The sequence below is a fragment of the Bufo gargarizans genome, chromosome 6 (genome assembly GCF_014858855.1).
Source record: "Bufo gargarizans isolate SCDJY-AF-19 chromosome 6, ASM1485885v1, whole genome shotgun sequence".
Lineage (NCBI taxonomy): Eukaryota > Metazoa > Chordata > Amphibia > Anura > Bufonidae > Bufo > Bufo gargarizans.
This window is the reverse complement of record NC_058085.1, coordinates 349436192-349458703: the sequence shown is the minus strand read 5'-3', so window position 1 is coordinate 349458703 and position 22512 is coordinate 349436192. Positions and strand designations below refer to the sequence as shown.

The 22512-nt window shown below is 42.8% G+C and overlaps 1 protein-coding gene across 4 annotated transcripts in view; it reads right to left on the bottom strand.

Annotated features, from left to right (window-relative positions):
* Nucleotides 1-22512, bottom strand: part of LOC122940144 (alpha-2-macroglobulin-like) — a 145084-nt gene that overhangs the window by 4065 nt on the left and 118507 nt on the right. For all 4 annotated transcript variants that reach the window (XM_044296540.1, XM_044296543.1, XM_044296541.1 and 1 more), the window contains 9 exons: nt 21775-21931; nt 20782-20856; nt 17653-17815; nt 14950-15155; nt 6245-6460; nt 6036-6160; nt 5606-5696; nt 3793-3858; nt 2599-2701 (listed from right to left, as the gene is read on the bottom strand). In XM_044296540.1, the coding sequence (XP_044152475.1) occupies nt 2599-2701; nt 3793-3858; nt 5606-5696; nt 6036-6160; nt 6245-6460; nt 14950-15155; nt 17653-17815; nt 20782-20856; nt 21775-21931 (1202 nt within the window). The remainder of the gene's footprint in view (nt 1-2598; nt 2702-3792; nt 3859-5605; nt 5697-6035; nt 6161-6244; nt 6461-14949; nt 15156-17652; nt 17816-20781; nt 20857-21774; nt 21932-22512) is intronic.

The window sequence follows — 22512 nt, the reverse complement described above, 5'->3', positions numbered from 1 at the left end:
CAAGAAATACCACTTATTAAACCTGACAGGGCACACCTGTGAACTGAAAACCATTTCAGGTGACTACCTCTTGAAGCTCATCAAGAGAATGCCAAGAGTGTGCAAAGCAGTAATCAAAGCAAAAGGTGGCTACTTTGAAGAACTTAGAATATGACATATTTTCAGTTGTTTCACACTTTTTTGCTAGGTATATAATTCCACATGTGTTAATTCATAGTTTTGATGCCTTCAGTGTGAATCTACAATTTAATAGTCATGAAAATAAAGAAAACTCTTTGAATGAGAAGGTCTGTCCAAACTTTTGGTCTGTACTGTAGATGATTTTGAATGGTCTGACGTAAGACTTGGGTGTCTCTTAGTGTTGATCAAGCACCAAAGTGCTTGTGTGCTCTACCGAGTGCAATGGAAGTCAATGGGAGAACCCCCTGCACCCCCTGCTCAGAAGAGAAGAGAGTGTCTGGTTCACAAAAAAAAAGTAAAAAATTGCACTGTTCATGAGTAGTGTAGATCGCAAATATTCTAACCGCAAATTTTTATAGCAACTTTTCCATGCAAATGATTTTTAAGCTGAAAAACAAGGCAGATTCTGCTCATTTGCATGTCTTTCCCATATGCCCATGGTTATGCAAATTAGCTTACATGACAAAACTGTATAGAAAGGTTATTCAATATTATGTTAGGACAATCAGAAAACTGTTTGTCACCCTAATGATATTGATCTAGGTGTGCAGGTCCACCCAAGCCATCCAACAGATATAAAGCAGCTTTGAGGCTTATTGGCTCTCAGTCAGATGAGAGCTGGTTTGGAATGTCTCATAGTGCACAAGGCTGCCATTGTAAGGTATGCTGACTGTATCTGTCTCATGGATAGATTGGGCACATCTCTGGCTTTTGGCATATAGCCTTTGTGTGGTTGTCTATTGTATGTCATAGGTAATGGGAGTCCAAGATGCATCCAGCCATTCTCCTAATGCTGTTTCCAAACCATTTTGATGGGGTTTCCATCAATTTCTAACCTATTTTTTATGAACCAGACACCTTCTCTTCTTCAGTGCCTAGTTTGATGCTCGGGTCTCCTTTTGACTTTCATTGTATTAAATTGTACTTGAGTACACGCAGTATTCGGCCAAACACTGCGATGTGCCGAGCATAGCGATGCTTGCTCGACACTAGTTCCTCTCACTTCCATTAAATGTGCTTGGAGTTGTGTGACATTTATCATCCGGTTCGGCAGGGTATTGTTCACAATGAAGCGGTCATCGGTGTGGGATGCGGCCAAAAGACGTTTACTTCTATGCCTTTATGAGACTTTTCCAGTCTCTCTATGTATCTTTGTTACAACCTGCTGATGACACTCTGTAACACTCTAAGGCTACTTTCACACTTGCGGCAGAATGATCCGGCAAGCAGGTCTGTCGTCGGCATGATGATCCAGCAATCTGCATGCAAACGGACAGCATTTGTAGACGGATCTGGATGTGGATCCGTCTCTCTTGATGTCATCTGGAGAAACGGATCCGTTATATATTTTTTCACATTTTTACCAGTCTGCGTAGACCAGAAGGACGAATCCGGCATTGCGGTATTTTTAATGCTGGATCCGACACTTCAATGTAAATTAATGTCGGATCCAGCATTCCAGCAACTGATCAGGAATCTTGGATGGAGATAATACCGCAGCATGCTGCGGTATTTCCTCCGTCCAAAACGCTGTTCAGTGACTGAACTGAAGACATCCTGATGCACCCTGAACGGATTTCTCTCCATTCAGAATGCATGGGGACAAAACTGATCAGTTCATTTCCGGTATTGAGCCCCTATGATGGAACTCAGTGCTGGAAAAGAAATACGCTAGTGGGAAAGTATCCTAAGCTCAGTGGCCACTTCCTTCTGAGAACATCCTGCTTGAAGCCTCGCAGTGGCGAGGTACTGTTGATCAATTGTTGGGTGCTGTCTTGGTCTCATGATGTCAAAATGTGAACAGCATGATGAGGAGGACTGTTTAAAAAACAATTCTAATTGAACCAGGATTCATGGATCAAACACCTGTTGTGAACTTTACCATTAGCTCCTTGTTAGAGAACAGCAAGTTGTGCAAAAAGTACTGAAACATTGAACAGTTGGACATGTGTATTCAAATGTTTAGGGAAGGTCAACTGTAAAGGTTAGAGTGCATTTTAGGTTCATCCTAAAATTTCACCCACAAGCCAAATATTCATAACTTACTGTGAGTAGTGTACATTGTGTTGTACTTATTATTCCTACTAAAAGTTTATGTATTTTCTCCCTGTATTTTGTGGGTTTCCTCCTGGTACTCCGGTTTTCTTCCACACTCAAAGACATACTGATAGGGAACATAGATTATAAGCTCTTCCTTTCACTGTCTTGGATGACGTTGCATACATCATCCATAGGCTGCTCTAAATCCACAGTACAGTCTAGATCCATCACCAGCACATGCGCAGTCTGTTTGCTCTGTTCTAGGAGGGGAATAAATATTGCTCTATGCAGGCACCAAATCCAATGCAACCACACTGCTGACATGACATAATTGTACCACTGGCTAATTCTTTCCACCGTTTTATATACACATCTTACCAGTCTCGTAGTAATCGTAGATCTTCACTATGGCTGGTTTCAGGTTCTTGACTTTACTATCTTGTTCGATGAAGAATGAAAGGTTGATAGATTCCTGCCCCAGCTACAAGGAAGAAAAGGATGCAGCTGTGAACATGGCTGACCATCAGTGATGTACCTACCATACAGACAGACCATGCGACTGCTATGAAGCCCAGAAGGAGGGGGGCCCTGCACTAAACTTCTTCTCCCATTGGTATATTCACTGCATTTCCCCTCAGCTGCCACTAGGAGGACACAGTGTACAGAAATTCTACAGTGTTCATGGTAACTGTATTAACTCCTCTGATCTGAGCTCCCCCTAGTGGTGGCCACAGACAGCCAACTTTGTAATGGAATGGAAGCAGGACATTCATTAGGCTACTTTCACACCAGCCTTTTGCTGGATCCATCATGGATCAGCAAAAACGGTTCCGTCATAATAATACAACCATCTGCATCCATTATGAACGAATCCAGTTGTATTATCTTTAACATAGCAATGATGGATACATCTCTAAAGCTATTGTAAGTCAATGGGGGACAGATCTGTTTTCTTTTGTGTCAGAATAAACAGATCCGTCTCCATTGACTTACATTGTGTAGTCTTGCTCCGCATCCCAGGATGCACTCAAAAACGCAGCTTGCAGCGCTTTTGTGCGCATCATGGGAACGCAATAAACGCTCTCCGTTCTCTTCAGTTTAGTTTTGCCCCATTGACAATGAATGGGGACAAAACTCAAGCGTTTTCCCCCGCTATTGAGACCCTATGACAGATGTCAGAAGCAGAAAGGGAAAACACTGGTGTGAAAGTAGCCTAAATGTATTATGTGAGTTTTTGGAAAAAATATGGTGGTCAGAATAAAAGTCATATTTATGAAGCACGTATTCCACTTTTTCTGACATAAAAATCAGGTAAAGCAGGTAAAGCAGAGTGTGGCTATAATTCTTTTTTTTCTATAAAATTTTTTAAAAAAATTGTTAACTCATCAGAAATCTGGGAAGTCATACTTTATGTTCCATATTGCATGCGAGGGTTTGATGTATGTGTACTGGGAAATTGGGTGGGACAGGAAGACCCAGACCACGGTGAAAGAGAAAAGTAACAGTTATTAGAAGACAGACAAGCATTACTGTAATTGGCCTATAAAGTAATCAAAATGTCTGTGATCTAACCTCCTCCAGATACAGGGTCACCATATCCATCTGGATGTCACTTCTCTTTATCAAGTTCTCCTCCAACTGTGAAAAAGAAGGCAGCAGATATAAGTCCAGATGATGATTAAAGAGGAGCAAATCTTGACCAGGCAGTGCAAATGTCATCACACCTGGTCCTGTCAATCAAAGTGCTGAGGGCGCGGCAGTTGCAGAGAGAGCAGAGCCTCTAGGTGTAATGGTAACGCCCCTGTTGCTCCTATATTCTCATTTGCATATAATAAAACATCATTTTTTTCAGCAATGCGGACACACATGAACATGGGACCAACACAGATGCCTTCAGCTGTCAAGCACACAGGTAACAGCTCATGTTTATGTCAATACCTTGTACATATATATATATATATATGTATATATGACACTACTGCTTTTCTCCTCATAGTGTCTGATGAAGGCTAATCTAGCCGAAAACGTGTTAACACGTTATTGTCGCATTTAATCACCACAAAATAAATCGCAATCTAAGGAAATCTCCTACTGCTATTATATTACGACTGGGGTGGGAACCCTATACACAGCAGAAGCCCGGTGTGAACAAATTTGTTCTATATATAGTTAACAGGTCAGCCAGTGTCATAGGTACAAAACTGCTGACAGATGCATTTACATTTTCAAAATGTGAATGTCCAACGGATCAATTTGTCTCTTGTTATGATATCACTGGAGACTAGTAGGGTCTAAAACTGACCACACAAATTTGGTGAACCTGCAAAATTTGACAGGATTGCTTATGGATATGTGAGAGGAGCGTATAGTCCTCTGATATCTACTATTATGGAAAAGAAGGATCAGCCATGCTAGAATTCAACATAAGCGGGGTCAGAGACAGCATATTCCACTCTCCCCATGTTCGGACAATATAAGGAGTTGGGAGAAACAGGTGAATTCGCTCATTTGGCCAACAGCCTTCTTTATACGGATGTATAGTATACAGCTTTATATGGCTTCTACTGTGCTTCCTTATGCCAGCAAATTTATAGGAAGTGATACAAATTTTTTCCTGTGGGATTCTGTATGAAATCTGATGAAGCCACATGAATGTGTAAGAATTTTTCATGAAAAACGTTGGCATCGGAATATATCTATACAGATGTGTTCTCTCTAAAAGCATTTCTTCTAGAGAAGACTGTCTCAGAGGCTGTGTACTAAATAATCCATCAAGCCTCCGTGCACTGTTGAACATGTTGTTTGCATGAGCTCCTAAAGGGTTGGTCCAGGTTTTATTTTTTAAAGGGCTTTTCTGGGATTTACTGTACATATTGATGACTTCATAACAGGTCATCAATATGAGATTGATGGGTGTCCAACTCCTGGCACCTCCACCAATCAGCTGTTTGTGGTAGCCGCGGTGCTAACCGGAGCTCACCGCGGCGCGGTCCATTTGATATCGGCTGTGCTTGGTATCGCAGTTCGTCCCCATGTGACTGATGATCACGGGCCTAGGAAGAGACCTAAGCTCTCCAGGACCACCGCAGCCTCTTCCTACAGCTGATTGGCTGATTGGAGTCAGACCTTGACGATCTCATGCTGATGAGGATAGGCCATCAATATGTAAATCCCAGAGGACTCCTTTAAATCCCCTGTGTCTGGAATACCTGTGGAGAAATCCAACTGGAATGGAGAAGCAGGGAGCGGGTGAATAAGGCTTTCTCCATAGGTATTTCAGGCAGGGGGCCAAATAAAAAAAAAACTAAATTGGGCATCCTCTTTAAGCTACTGTAATACTCATGTTAAGGTAAGTGACAATGAGAGGTGTGAAAGATGAACTTACTTTTCTCACTGAGCTCTTCAGTGGAATGTATCCAGACAACATCTTCACGTCAATAACAACCATATTGGATTTTTGCCTAGAACCTGTATATCTACAGTAAAATGAAAAATACAAAAAAGTAACCACAAGGTCATTAATATCAAAGCGACAAATGTAAGTGTAGAAAAATGATTGTATGACTTAGCACAGAGGCGTAGCTATAGGGGAAGCGAGGAATTGGCCCCTTCAGGGCTCCTTTGACAGTATTATACAATGACATTATATACAGTAACACTATAGGAAACTGATGAAGTGGCTGCCAGGCCTCGTCTGATAAGCCACAGGAGTGGGGGTTGCAAAGTTGTAGGGCAGGGGGGGGGGGGGGGGCAGTCATTTCTAGTTAAGCCACTGACTTAGCATATACATGTATAGCACAGTAGATGACACTCACCGAGCAGTGATTGTGAGCTCCAGTTTTGTCATTGATTCTTCTGCACATTCATTTGATTGAACCTCCACTTTAATTGCAAAGGTTTCTTCTTGTCTAGGTGGAGGAACGTTGTATCTCAGGACTGTCTGTCAGATTAGGAAATTGAGTTTAGATAAATGTACAGTACGTGGTAGATCAATAGCGAAGAACTTGACAAAAATTCTACTTACTTGTACATAGAAACAGCCGCTTCCTGAAGATCTCACCGTATACTCTCCAGGTACTGTTGGCAGCGATGTACTCTGCAGAAGTAGCCTGTTATTGTTATTTACGTGGAACTGCTTCATAAATTCTGTCTTGGATGATACTGTCACAGTCACATCTCCTTTGTCACTGAAGGTGGCCTCTGCATACTTGGCCAATGCCTGAAGAGCCACCACTGTGTCCTGTAGAGAAAAAGTACTATGTTGACATTTGGTGAAAAGTTATTATAGGTTTCTTTAAGTTGAATGGGTGTATACTGTACTTTTGGAAAAAAGTTTGTCATGAGATTGACATTTATAGGTCTCCATTATTTAAATGGGTTACCCTACAAAAATGTATGTAATGAAAAGCACATTTCAAATGAAGTATTATTGTAATAGGTTTTTGTATGTACATTACACTTTCCTCTCTGGTAGCGCCCCCTGCTGTTTCTCTTGTGTCTAAAATTCTGGTTCACCTTCAGTTGGAGGACTGACATGCTCAGTATCTTAGTGAAGCCGGCCAAATCCCTTTCGTTCAATTTTAAATTCATGAGAATTTATGGCTAATCAGTAAATTCGCTGGAGCTGGCAATAAAAGGGTTAACAAAAAATGACTTCAATGCACTCTTGGAAGGTGCTTGGTTGTCTCATATGATGAACTGCTTCTCACCCACAGAAAGGGAAGAAACAAAGCACAGCATATGAGAACCGATAAGGCTGACAATTACACTGGAGAGAAACATTTTTTGCATTGCTGTAGTCAAAATAATGCTGTGCAGTACTTCTGATGTCTCTTTTTTTTTTTTTTGGAGGATAACCCATTTAAGGATGACTTGTCCATTGCCTTCCTGCATAGTGTGGCAGATGTATCAATGGTTTTACTCTTGCTAAATATAGTGTAACCATATTTTGAAATTGCTTTGGAAAATGTGGGGAAATATAAAGTTCCTTTAAATGGGAGTCATGCAGTGTGCCAGCGACCCAATGCATAAGGGTCTCTTTTACCCTGTGTAATGTGTATGGTCTACCCTGAAGGCTGTGAGTAGAATTAATAGACCCATGGGAACAGTTTGTAGGTGGCGCTGCTCTACCCATCTCCTCCTTCGAGGGGTTGCAATTTAGGCTAGGTTCACACCTGAGCGTTTTACAGCGCGTTCCTACACGCTGTAAAGCGCTCAACAGGCAAAAACCAATGTTTCCCTATGGGCATGGTTCTCACCTGAGCGTTTTACAGAGCGTACGAACGCGCTATTAAATGCCCTACGCCCCAAGAAGTACAGGAGCTTCTTTGGGGAGTATTGTCGCGCGTAACAACTCTGTTTTTCATTGTACGCCTCTGTGGTCAATAGCAAGAACGCGCGTAGGATGCGCTTTTCCAAAATACAAAAACGCCCCAAAATACGCCTCAAAAATGCCCAATATAAATGCCTGTAAACAGCGCTTATCGAATACGCTCAGGTGTGAACCCAGCCTTAGTGAATTAATTAGAGCAGTGTGAGTGAGACAGAGAAAACATAGAAGCAACAGGGCAGCCATGGGAAGTGAGACCAGCGAGCTAAGGGATTTAACTGAGACAGAGCCCAATGCCAGCCTCTGAGCGAGCAAGTGAGACATATCCTGTAGTGTATACAGCCATAAAGGAGAGGTGCATGATGAAGACTATAGAGTGTTGTGCTGCATTTAAGGAAGAAAGAGAGAGATTTAAGAGAGAGAGATTTTGCACCCCTTTGGCGGAACCATGAGAGAAAGTTCAGATATATTGCAGGATTTACTCAGAGATAACAAACGGCCTGTTATTTCCATATTTGCAGTCCCCAGGAGTTGTGAGACATTTAGATCTGCCAATCTGTGAATAATCAAGGTTGAACCTACTGCCGTGTAATGGGACGGTTCGACTTTAGGCTGAACCTAAGGGCATTATGTTGACGCTCTCCTGGTATTCACAAACCCCTGTATAGGGATGTGGACTTTGCTGTAGCAACCATCCACTACCTCCTGGGATAGTCCTGACAGGTGACCCATGGGGGTGACGGACTCCAGTGCAAGCACTGGGAACTCAGGATAGCAAAAATGCAGGAAAACGCAGCAGCAGTCTGAGGGGCAATAACTAGAACTTTAAACAGTTTTTTTGGGATTCAGGCAGTACACTGAAAATGTAGATGAGGTAGACGACACAGGATAGGCTTGAGGGCATGGTAGAGGTGCAAGGCGCAGGCAGGCTGGGTACTTGACAGGAGCACAGACAGGGCAGACAGGCTCGGTACTGAACTGAAACACAAACAGAACTGAACAGGAAGCGTGGGAGTACACAGACAGGATGGGTACAGGACTGGAACAGGGTAGAAACACAGGCAGAAAAAAATGCAGGATAAACACAAGCAAATCACAGAAGCACTAGACTATGATACACCATCGCAACTTGCAGAGGACGCCGGTGAACAGGGCACTGGGTGGCATGGTGAGTGATGTGGTGTCCGCGCCTGCAGAGAACAGCAGCACTGCAGTGCAGCGGCGTGGACTATAGGCATAACACTGTGAGAACAACATGTATTTGTACTGTGCCAACCTCTTCGGTAAAGAACTGTTATTTGTTGTAAAGTCCTTTATTTGTTGTAAAGTTGTCACGGACGGTGTACAGGAAACAAGACAAATGCAAAATGAATATATGACTCACTGGATCCAAAACTAAGGAACAAAAGGGAGACCCCTGCATAAGACCTGGCACTCTCCCTGACTGCTCAGCCTATGCGAACACCCCAATGGTGGATGATCACATATCCCCGTACCTCGACTATATAACACCTGAACACCCTACAATAGTGAGGGGACACGACCACCGGTTCACTACACTAGACACGGAGGGAGTCAGGGTCACCTGGGATCCAGCAAACATAAAATCACAAATGAATGTACAACACTTATCTTGTAGAAGACTGGGAAATAGGATCAGCATGCACACACACTCCAGGAAGTTGTATAAACCGCACACTAATGCATTATGGGGAGGAATTTAAAGGGATGCAATCAGTCCAACTACAAGACAGCTGAGAGAGGCTAACGAGATGAGGAACTGAAAACCAAAACAAAGAAAGCTCAAGGAGGAGGTTCTGAAAGGCATCTGTCAGAGCTTCTCAGATGTCTGGTTGTGACAGTACCCCTTCCTCTACAAGTGGACTCCGGACACTCAGAGCCCACCTTCTCAGGATGGGACCTATGGAAAGCCCTGATGAGACGAGTGGCCTTAATGTACGTCACTGGGACCCACATCCTCTCCTCAGGACCATAACCCTCCCAATGAACGAGGTACTGGAGAGAACCGCGGACAACACGAGAAGCCACAATCCTAGAGACCTGAAATTCAAGATTACCATCAACCATAATCAGAGGAGGAGGCAAAGGCGAGGGTACCATGGGTTGAACATAAGGTTTTAATAAGGACTTATGAAAAACATGATGGATCTTCCAAGTCTGAGGAAGATCAAGACGGCATGCAACAGGATTGATGACCGACAGGATTTTGTAAGGCCCAATAAACTTAGGACCCAATTTCCAGGAGGAAACCTTCAATTTGATATTCTTGGTAGACAACCACACCAGATCACCAACATTCATGTCCGGACCAGGCACACGTCTCTTATCTGCCACACGCTTATATCTCTCACTCATGCTCTTTAGATTATTCTGAATCTTTTGCCAAATCGATTACAAAGATGATGAGAATCTGTCCTCATCAGGTAAACCAGAAGACCCCTCTCCCGAGAATGTCCCAAACTGCGGATGAAACCCATATGCACCAAAAAATTGTGACTTATCAGAGGACTCCTGACGACTGTTATTTAAAGCAAACTCAGCAAGGGACAAAAAAGAACAACAATCCTCCTGATTCTCCGCCACAAAACAGCGCAGATATGTCTCCAGATTCTGATTGACGCGCTCTGTCTGGCCATTCGACTGCGGGTGGAAAGCAGAAGAGAATGACAACCGAACCCCCAAGCGAGAACAGAAAGCCTTCCAGAATCTGGAAACAAACTGCGTGCCCCTATCAGAGACTATGTCTGAAGGAATACCATGCAATTTGACAATGTGATCAATAAATGCCTGCGCCTGCGTCTTAGCATTGGGCAAGCCAGGAAAAGGGATGAAATGCACCATTTTGCTAAAACGGTCCACCACAACCAGAATCACAGTCTTCCCCGAGGAACGAGGCAGGTCCGTTATGAAGTCCATGGACAGATGTGTCCAAGGATGGGAAGGAATGGGTAAGGGAAGGAGAGGACCTGATGGCCGTGGATGAGGGACTTTGGCACGAGCGCAAGTCTCGCAGGCTGCCACAAAACCCTCAACTGACTTACAGAGCGCAGGCCACCAGAATCTGTGAGCGATGAGATCCACTGTGGCTCTTGCCCCAGGGTGCCCAGCAAGGACCGTATCGTGGTGTTCCTTAAAAGTCTTTAAGCGAGAGGCACAAACAACCTCCCAGGAGGACAAAGATCAGGAGCCTCTGACTGGGCTGCCTGCACCTCTGCCTCCAATTCAGGAAAAAGAGCAGAGACCACCACACCTTCAGCCAAAATGGGACCCGGGTCTTCAAAATTCCCACCTCCAGGAAAACAGCGTGACAGGGCATCTGCCTTCACATTCTTAACCCCAGGGCGGAACGTGACAACAAAATTAAACCTTGAAAAGAACAAAGACCATCTGGCCTGTCTCGGGTTCAGACGCTTGGCTGACTCCAAGTAGGCCAGATTTTTATGGTCAGTAAACACGGTAATAGGGTGTCTGGCTCCCTCTAGCCAATGGCGCCATTCCTCAAAAGCCAACTTGATGGCCAACAATTCCCTATCTCCCACATCGTAATTTCTCTCAGCGGAGGAGAGTTTCTTCGAGAAAAAGGCACACGGTCGCCATTTGGCAGGAGAGGAACCCTGAGACAAGACCGCACCCACACCCACCTCAGAAGCATCAACCTCAACTATGAAGGGTAGAGAAATATCAGGTTGTACCAAGATGGGAGCGGAAGCAAAACTCTCCTTGATATTAGAAAAGGCCTTACGCTCCTCTACCGACCAGGAAGAAAAATCTACCCCCTTTCTGGTCATATCAGTGAGTGGTTTAACAATAGAGGAATAATTCAAAATAAACTTCCTGTAATAATTGGCAAAGCCCAAAAAACACATCAGCGCCTTCTGATTCTCAGGAAGCTCCCACTCAAGCACAGCGCGGACCTTCTCGGGGTCCAATGCGAAAACCAGAAGCGGAGAGAAGAAACCCCAGAAATTGAATTTCTGGAACCGCAAACACACATTTTTCCAGTTTCGCGTATAATTTATTCTCCCGCAGGATGAACAAGACCTGACGTAAGTGTTCCTTATGAGTTTTGAAATCAGGAGAAAAAATCTAAATGTCATCCAAATACACTAATACAAATTTTCCCATTAAATGATAAAAAATGCTGTTCACGAAATGCGGAAAAACGGCTGGGGCATTCATCAAACCAAAAGGCATAACCAAATTCTCAAAATGGCCCTCAGGGGTATTGAAGGCCGTCTTCCATTCGTCTCCTTCTCTGACCCTGACCAGGTTGTATGCCCCTCTTAGATCTAATTTGGAAAAGACTTTGGCCCCAACAGTTCCGGGATCAGAGGAAGCGGATAAGGGTCACGAATAGTGATACTGGTCAGCTCCCTGAAATCCAGACAAGGTCTTAAGATACCATCTTTTTTCTTAACAAAGAAAAAACCAGCGGCAACAGGTGACTTCGAGGGTCGTATGTGTCCTTTTCTCAGACTCTCAGAGATATAAGTATGCATAGCGACCCTTTCAGGTTGGGAAAGATTGTATAAACGAGATTTAGGCAGCTTGGCGCCTGGGATGAGATTAATAGGGCAATCGTACTCCCTGTGCGGGGGCAAATCCTGAACTCCACTCTCAGAGAAGACATCCGAAAATTCAGAGAGAAAAGGTGGTACAGTCTTAGTAGAAACCTCAGAAACAGATGTCGTGAGACAATTCTCTCTGCAAAAGTCACTCCAACCATTTATTTGCCTCGCTTGCCAATCAATGGTGGGGTTATGTTTAGTGAGCCAGGGTAGCCCCAACACAAGAGGAGTAGGTAATCCGCTAAGGACAAAACATGACACATCCTCAACATGAGCATCACTCACAATTAAACGAATATTGTGAACTATGCCCTTTAATGATTTCTGAGAAAGTGGAGCGGAATCAATAGCAAAAACAGGAATATCCTTTCCCAAAGTGCATACCTGGAAACCATGAGTTATCGCAAAATGATTATCAATGAGATTGACAGCTGCTCCACTATCTACAAAAATCTCACAAAAAATGTTCTTGCTCTCTAGCGCCACCCTGGCAGGCAGGACAAAACGTGAACTACAAGCAAACGGAAAACCTTAAATTTCCGCCTCAACCCTGCCAATAGTAACAGATGGAACATCTTTAAAATATTTTTTCCTTTTTGTTTCTTTATTATTCCCAGAAAACTGCCTGAATCTCCTAGAGGAACAAACATTTGCCAAATGATTTATACCTCCACAACAAAAACAAATCTTCCCATGCGGGCTGAATCTTCTATTGTCAGAGGCAATCAACCCCAGCTGCATGGGCTCCTGCTCAGAAGGGGCTGACAGCGACTGAGACCCCTGCGCACAGAAAGAGACCGCTGCACTGTCCTGGAACTGAGTATGACAGGAAGGAGAGATCTCTCCTCTCTCTCTAAGACGCCTGTCAATACGAACGGCCTGAGACATAGCAGAGTCCAAGGAGATAGGCCTCTCATGAAAGGCAAATGCATCTTTCAATACCTCTGAAAGACCATGGCAAAATTGACTTCGGAGTGCAGCATCATTCCAACCAGTATCAGCTGCCCATCTCCAAAATTCTGAGCAGTATATCTCTGCGGATTGTTTACCCTGGCATAACAGACTTAGTCTAGACTCAGCCAAAGCAACACGATCCGGATCATCATATATCTGACCCAGGGCTAAAAAGAATTCATCCACTGAACGGAGGGGCCGTGCCCCCACCGGCAGCGAAAAGGCCCACGACTGAGCGTTACCCCTGAGCAGCGATATAATGATCCCCACCCTCCGTTCCTCATCACCAGAGGAATGGGGAAGAAGGCGAAAATGGAGTTTGCAAGCCTCTCTGAAACACACAAAATTCTCACTACCCCCGGAGAACGTATCCGGGAGCGAGATCTTAGGCTCAGAGCAAACTCCATGAACGTAAGCTGAACCGGTCACTAGAAACTGAGAAAGAGTCTTACGGAAATCAGCTACCTCCAATGAAAGACCCTGGAAGCGTTCAGTCAAAAGTGAAACCGGATCCATGCTTGAGACGGTTTTGGCGGTTTATAATGTCACGGACGGTGTACAGGAAACAAGACAAATGCAAAATGAATATATGACTCACTGGATCCAAAACTAAGGAACAAAAGGGAGACCCCTGCATAAGACCTGGCACTCTCCCTGACTGCTCAGCCTATGCGAACACCCCAATGGTAGATGATGGAATATCCTCGTACCTCGACTATATAACACCTGAACACCCTACAATAGTGAGGGGACACGACCACCGGCTCCCTACACTAGACACGGAGGGAGTCAGGGTCACCTGGGATCCAGCAAACATAAAATCACAAATGAATGTACAACACTTATCTTGTAGAAGACTGGGAAATAGGATCAGCATGCACACACACTCAAGGAGGTTGTATAAACCGCACACTAATGCATTATGGGGAGGAATTTAAAGGGATGCAACCAGTCAAACTACAAGACAGCTGAGAGAGGCTAACGAGATGAGGAACTGAAAACCAAAACAAAGAAAGCTCAAGGAGGAGGTTCTGAAAGGCATCTGTCAGAGCTTCTCAGATGTCTGGTTGTGACAAAAGTTCTTTAAAGTCTACCTGACTTTCCGCCTAACACCTACACCAACGGCACCCCAAACCATCCCCAAGCAGGAGACAGTCACCAGGGTGTGCTCTGAGCAGAAGAAAGGCTGTGCCCCTTCCTTCACTGTGGGTCCTCTGCCCAGGGAGAACCAGAGAAGGATCACCCCCGTGAGTACTACTACTACCATCCTACACCACAGCGACCACTTCTATCCTCTGCACCCCAACGCATCCCCTGCGGGCCACTGATCACCACACTCATTTACCATTAATGTCCATCAATTTCCATTGTGGCCATATTGATCAATGTGTCCTCACGGCCATGGATGGAAATATACTGTGGTGCCATTGGCACACTGTGTGTCAGGATTAATACATGTCCCATATGATAATCAATCATTAACATGCATTGTCATGGATGAACTTTACTAAGTTCTACTTATATCATTACTTTGATCATTATAGGAATTGTAAATCTCAATAAATCCCAGTTTTAGATGGGGTTTCTTCATTAATTCAGACGTAGTTTGTTGGTGATGGTACAGAGGGAAAGGCTAGAGAACCACATGAAGTTGACATTTCAGTATTCAGAACTTAACATGGAAAAAATCTGGGAATACAATCTGACCAGACAGTACAGGATGTTTTTCATGATCAATTTAACTGGAGAGCATCTGAAAACAAGTTACAATGTTGGTAATTACGATGTAGAAACCTCAATGGAAATAGCAGACTCTTTTTATAACTGTGTCATAGTAAAACATAATGACTTCTATACCTGTGTAGAAGAAAATCCTCCATATGGATTCTGTTGTTTGCTCAACCAATTTACAATCTCTGAGCCTTTGCCTAAATCTTGAGTTGGACCAGAAAGGACGGCTAGGAGCACATATGAGGTCATCTCCACCTCTGCTGATGGAGCTCGCGACCAGTATGAGTCTTCAGACTGAGGTTTGGACAAACGTTCCCAATGCTGCTCACGATCTATTAATAATAAATTGTTAGTATGTAGGGAAATATTGTCTTCATAATACCTTGCTGACCATCTCTAAAAATTGTCAACGTGAATACATTTTACCAAGAATATAAAATGTGCTCAAACAACATACAGTATGTAAAAAACAAGTTTAGACAGATTAAACCTAAGGCTACTTTCATACTAGCGTTTTTGCTGGATCCGGCAGGGATCAGCAAAAACACTTCCGTTACTGATAATACAACCATCTGCATCTGTTATGAATGGATCCGGTTGTATTATCTTTAACATAGCAAGGATGGCTCCGTCATGAACACCATTAAAAGTCAATGGGGGACGGATCTGTGTTCTATTGTGTCAGAGAAAACGTGTTCTGTCCCCATTGACTTGCATTGTGGGTCACGCCGGATCCGTTCTGCTCCGCATCCCATGATGGAAAGAAAACTGCAGCATGCTGTTGTTTGCTCTCTGGTATGGGAACGCAACAAAGTTGTCAATGTGGGACAAAACATTGTCAATGGGGACAAAACGGAAGCGTTTTTCTCTGGTATTGAGATCCTATGGCGGATCTTAATACCGGAAAAGAGAAACGCTAGTGTGAAAGTAGCCTAAGATATGATAATGTGGTGTTTGTAAGGACTAAATTTATTTTTTAAATTTAAGTCATCTGTGGCTAATGAAACATTTCCATTCTGGAGATATTCACATTGGAATATACATCATTTCATGTTCTCAATTAATCCCATACCAAATATTGGGTGTAGTTTGCATTTTGCTGATGAGGGTACTGAATGCATAACTCTTTGTAAAAGGATAAAGAAGAGGAAGGTAAAAAAGGACAGGAATTGTGGTTATATATGGTAAAAGTAAGATAAATAATTAAAGTTAATAAAAAAACTAATATAAATAAAATTATTATTTTAAATCTAAGTAAAACATATTAAAATACATAATTAAAATACAATAAATAAATAATACACATGCAATAAATAATATAAAATAAGCAAAATGAATAAATTAAATAAACTATATACGATACTAAAAATGAATAATTAAAAAACAAATAAATAAGTATAATAATATAATATAATTCAAATATAATACAATAAATAATATAAATTCAATAAATATATAAAACAAATACATAATTGACATAAAATAAAAATAAATAAATAAAATAACTAAGAATAAATAAGCAAGTAAATAGGAAAAAAATGAAGTAAATGAAATAAAAACTAAATTTTGAAGCAATTTAAAATATATAAATAAAATAATAACTGTTAGTGATTGCAATCAAGTCATGAGACCACCTTTATTTTCAAAAGAATGAATGTTAAAACAATTCATAGTTTCCTGTACCTATTTACTATGTGCCCTGACTGAAAGCCACATATAGATAATCAAGAAAAGAAAATGCCCCCTAAAAATTTTACCCTATTTTTATGTTACTATGTTATGAGGACATTAGTGTCCTGATGTCTTGGCATAATTACCCATTTTTTGCAATTACTAAAAAAATATAAAATCTATACATTTAATTTAGCCTCTATTTCTGATGGGATTTGAACTCTACAACCTTCTACATTACAGCCCAGAATGTTAACCACTACACTATAGATCTGCATGGCTAGTTACTTTTAAAAAATTTAAAAATTTGACTTCTGCTGTATAGGAATACTTAATATCGAGCACACGCGATATTCGACCGAGCATACTCGCACAACACTACTAACTATATATTTTTTAAGTGAGATGGACTAATATAATACATGCGGACCTAGAGCTCGTGGGGCTATTATTCTCACAGCATTGATCTGCACTGCTTTTTAATTATTATTTGCCATATTCATGTATTGTATGTCTTTTTGGATATGACGCAATAAAGAAGGTCTTTGTATTACATGTGTGGTCCCAGATAGTGATCCTATATTTCTTTCTCAGCTCTGTACTCATAACACCACTATTCAAGCCACTATTCCTTGGCCGGCATATTTAAATGCACAACTAGGACAGGAATCAAAATTTTGGCCACCAGATAATAGAAAGTTTAAAGGGAATGTGTGATCAGAAAATGACCTGCTGTTTAAATCACTTTTTTATGTTTAACATTATAATTTTTTATGATATTTTTAATTTTCCATAGCAATTTTTATATTTAAACAAAAACAAAAAAATCCTGTTTTTGCACTGGACACTATGTCTAATAATAGGCGCCACTTCTTGGTCTGTACAGATCACTTTACTGCAGTTAACTCATTTAATCCTGCCTGTAATGATATCACCTCTGTTTTCAGGCTGATGATCGTCAGACTTAAATATTGTGCAAACATGTTGCAGCCATAAATTGTGGCCTCTTATTAAAAACAATGACCACCTGGCAGTTTTTGGTCCTGACCATGCCAAATTCAGCTGATAAAAAAAAAATCCCCTTTGCTAGGGTTCATCAGTCCGCTTCTGAGGTTTCTGTAGCTAGGTCTGAGCAGCACCCATATGCATATCACTTACTTCCTCTCACAACTTGTGCCTCAAGTTTGTCCATCATCGCCTCCCTGAGCTTCGTGTCTCCAGATAAAGTAAAGGCATAGGCCAGCAGAGCCTGGCTGTATACATTAGTGACAGTCTCAGCTGCTGTCCTCAGGCAGGACACAGCATCTCTGACCATAGGATCCTGAAAGATAAGTGTTTAGCTTATTAGGGTATGTCGGTGACATGACTAGATCATATTTTAATAGCCAATAGTACATTTTAGATGCAAAAACAGTTCCTCTTTCACCATATATTTTCCATTTAATTCAGAATAAGTCTTGACTATCATGGTTTTTAGATTGTCAAGCTGATTAGGATATGGGGCTGGCGGGAATAGAGGTTCTTCAGATCTCATAGCTGTTGTTGTGATTCTCAATGATTCTGTCGTAATTTCTGTAATAATATCCAATTGCTATATTTCCAGTGAATAAAGTCTGACAATATGACAAGATCCAGGTGGCCTATGGAGACTTACAGGCTATTCTCCATGGGAAAAAATTATCAAAATAAGGCCTCATGCACACGACAGTATTTTTTCACGGACCGCAAAACGGGGTCCGTAGGTCCGTGATCCGTGACCGTTTTTTCGTCCGTGGGTCTTCCTTGATTTTTGGAGGATCCACGGACATGAAAAAAAAGTCGTTTTGGTGTCCGCCTGGCCGTGCGGAGCCAAACGGATCCGTCCTGAATTACAATGCAAGTCAATGGGGACGGATCCGTTTGATGTTGACACAATATGGTGCCATTTCAAACGGATCCGTCCCCATTGACTTTCAATGTAAAGTCTGGAGTTCTTTTATACCATCGGATTGGAGTTTTCTCCAATCCGATGGTATATTTTAACTTGAAGCGTCCCCATCACCATGGGAACGCCTCTATGTTAGAATATACTGTCGGATATGAGCTACTTCGTGAACCTCAGATCCGACAGTATATTCTAACACAGAGGCGTTCCCATGGTGATGGGGACGCTTCAGGTTAGAATACACTACAAACTTTGTACAAGACTGCCCCCTGCTGCCTGGCAGCACCCGATCTCTTACAGGGGGATATGATAGCACAATTAACCCCTTCAGGTGCGGCACCTAAAGGGGTTAATTGTACTATCATATTCCCCTGTAAGAGATCAGGGCTGCCAGGCAGCAGGGGGCAGACCACCCCCCCCTCCCCAGTTTGAATATCGTTGGTGGCACAGTGTGCGCCCACCATCGCCCCCCCTCCCTCCCTCTATTGTAATAAATCGTTGGTGGCACAGTGTGCCAACCACCATCGCCCCCCCCCCTCCCTCTATAGCAGTAACATTGGTGGCAGTGTTGTGTCTCCCATCCCCCCCCCAATAGTACAACAGTAGAAGATTCATACTTACCTTCTTGCTGCTGCGATGTCTGTGTCCGGCCGGGAGCGCCTCCTACTGGTAAGTGAAAGGTCTGTGCGGCGCATTGCTGTCACTTACCAGTAGGAGGAGCTCCCGGCCGTTCACAGACATCGCAGCAGCAAGCAGGTAAGTATGAATCTTCTACTGTTGTACTATTGCTAAGTAACCATGGCAACCAGGGCTGCAGTAGCTTCCTGGTTGCCATGGTTACCGATCGGAGCCCCAGCGATTAAACTGGGACTCCGATCGGAACTCCGCTGCCACCAATGATGGGGGGGGAATGGGAGACCGCACACTGCCACCAATGTTACTGCTATAGAGGGAGGGGGGGGCGATGGTGGTTGGCACACTGTGCCACCAACGATTTAATACAATAGAGGGAGGGAGGGGGGGCCGATGGTGGTTGGCACACTGTGCCACCAACGATTTAATACAATAGAGGGAGGGAGGGGGGGGGGCGATGGTGGGCGCACACTGTGCCACCAACGATATTCAAACTGGGGAGGGGGGGGTCTGCCCCCTGCTGCCTGGCAGCCCTGATCTCTTACAGGGGAATATGATAGTACAATTAACCCCTTTAGGTGCCGCACCTGAAGGGGTTAATTGTGCTATCATATCCCCCTGTAAGAGATCGGGTGCTGGCAGGCAGCAGGGGGCAGTCTTGTACAAAGTTTGCAGTGTATTCTAACCAGAAGCGTCCCCATCACCATGGGAAAGCTTCTGTGTTAGAATATACTGTCGGAAATGAGTTTTCACGTAGTGAAAACTTAGATCAGAAAAAGCTTTTATGCAGACGGATCTTCGGATCCGTCTGTATGAAAGCAACCTACGGCCACGGATCACGGACACGGATGCCAATCTTGTGTGCATCCGTGTTCTTTCACGGACCCATTGACTTGAATGGGTCCGTGAACCGTTGTCCGTCAAAAAAATAGGACAGGTCATATTTTTTTGACGGACAGGATACACGGATCACGGCCTCGGCTGCAAAACGGTGCATTTTCCGATTTTTCCACGGACCCATTGAAAGTCAATGGGTCCGCGAAAAAAAACGGAAAACGGCACAACGGCCACGGATGCACACAACGGTCGTGTGCATGAGGCCTTAGCTCTCCTTCAGATCAGCCAAACCAGAGAAGGCTGCTTCAGGGATCTTACCACTCATCAGAACATCTCATCTGGGGCAAGAACCCAGAAACAGCTGTCTACGGCTTTCAAATAGCTGTCGAATAGGTAAGGGTCCTATCTATGGGAGCCAAACACACCCTGAGAATGGAGGAAGCAAGAAGTGAGCAAATGGAAATATGTTTGGAAGTCCCACAGAGCTCAAAAGGCTACCTCTCCATGTAGACTCCTTTGTATGGGGCTGTCTGCCTTGGCATATAGGTGGTTAGAAGAGACGTTTATGAGAAGACAAGTATTTATATCCAATTAAAAGCATAATTCCACCCTCAATTGTAATCTGCGTTTCTAAGATTGGTGAAAAGAAAAAGGTTTGGTACCGTGTTAGCCAGTAGTGAGAAGTCTTGATGCTCTCCAAAAGAGAAACAATTGATAAAATAAATTTGATACCTTTTAATTGCTAACTAAAATAAATGATGGTATAAGGCAAGCTTTTGTGACTCTGAGGTCCCTTCTTTAGGCCAGAAATGATGGAAAACATCTAAATGCCTGCCACATCTTCTAAATATCCACCAACTCAACAAAGATATTTAATGATTTGCACCCATTACCTCTATTAATACTCCAGCCTCCAGCAGAGCTATGGTAACATACGTAGAGAGTGAGACTTCATCTGTTACTCCCCCCTTGAAGAAAACAAAGTATTCTGCATGAAACCACATTTACCAGCGAGGTATAGAAGATAACAGAAGAAACTACTCAAAGTGCAACATTTTCCAGCTAGATTTACTGCTGCTAAAGCTCCAATTTATAGCATATGTTGAAATATAACAATGTATAAAAAGTTAATTCCACTCCTTCATCTATAGCAGTGGTGGCGAACCTATGGCACGGGTGCCAGAGGCAGCACTCAGAGCCCTCTCTGTGGGCACCCACGCCCTGGAAAAAGTCTATGGTGTCCCAATATGTCTTAGACTTTTCCTGCCATTCATCAGCACAGGGCGCACTATGAACAGCCTGTCCTGTACTTGAGATGAGTCAGGGACAGGACTCATCTCAGCAGGAGAAATGCTAGCACAGGCTTCCAGTATCCGTAGTTTCAGGTGCTGCACAGCATATGCTGTGAAGATACGAGATGTGCAGCACCTGAAACTACAGATACTGGAAGCCTGTGCTAGCATTTCTCCTGCGGTGTTGCTATCAGTGTGTGAAGAGTGGGAGAAGAGGGTTGCATTGACAATCCAACACAATGGGCAGCACATTGAACACATTTTATAAGTGGTCAGAAACTTGTAAATAACTCATGAAAGAATAAAGTTACGTTAAAACCACACCATTGTTTTTCTTGTCAAATTCCCAATAAGTTTGATGTGTCACATGACCCTCTTCCTATTGAAAAAACAAATGTTGGATTCAAAATGGCCGACTTCAAAATGGCCACCATGGTCACCACCCATCTTGAAAAGTTTCCCCCTCACATATACTAATGTGCCACAAACAGGAAGTTAATATCACCAACCATTCCCATTTTATTAAGGTGTATCCATATAAATGGCCCACCCTGTATAATAGATGCTACATGATCACACATATCACCACTATACCTTCATAGCGTTATTAAAAAGTCGTCCTACACTCCTAAAGCAGCCATTGACTTGTTGTTTTTTCTTCAGCCAGGAGAAAGAATGTTTAAGGTGGTTTTCATCTATGAAGATGTATGGCCGAGCCTTACTGAAGGACTTCACTACAAAGGCAGTCAACCTGAAAGGAAATAAATATAGAGTAAAAAAAAAAGACAACGAAAAATATTCTACAGTTTTCAAAGCTCCTGGATCTGAATACTTTTGTAATTGCATGTAATTAAAAATTTTGCATAGCCACTGAGTTATTCTGTATAGCGCCACCTGCAGTTTATTTTTTACTTATTTCTTTGACCTGCTCACTGAGATGGCCGCACATGCTCAGTTTCATCCTTCAACTGCCTCCTGAGCTGTGATAGGGAGAGCTGAGACACGCCCCCTTAGTTGCAGCAGAACAGACACTCCCCTTGAGCTGCCAGCTTGATATAAATCTAGCAGAACAAAGAATGGGGAGATCTCTAGATCCACGTGAGGTACAGGGCTGGTTCTGGCTTTGCAAACAAGATATTGTCATGTACTATATGATGCTTGATTTTAATTTTTTACATTAAAGGAGTATTCTCATTTTAATGATCATACCTTATTTCATTAAGTATGTGCCAATGATCATTTTTGCCAATATAAACTATTATTAAATTTCTACCTTTCTAGGTCAAATATTGTGGATTGCACCCCAGTGTTTGATTTGGTCTCCCCTAGAAA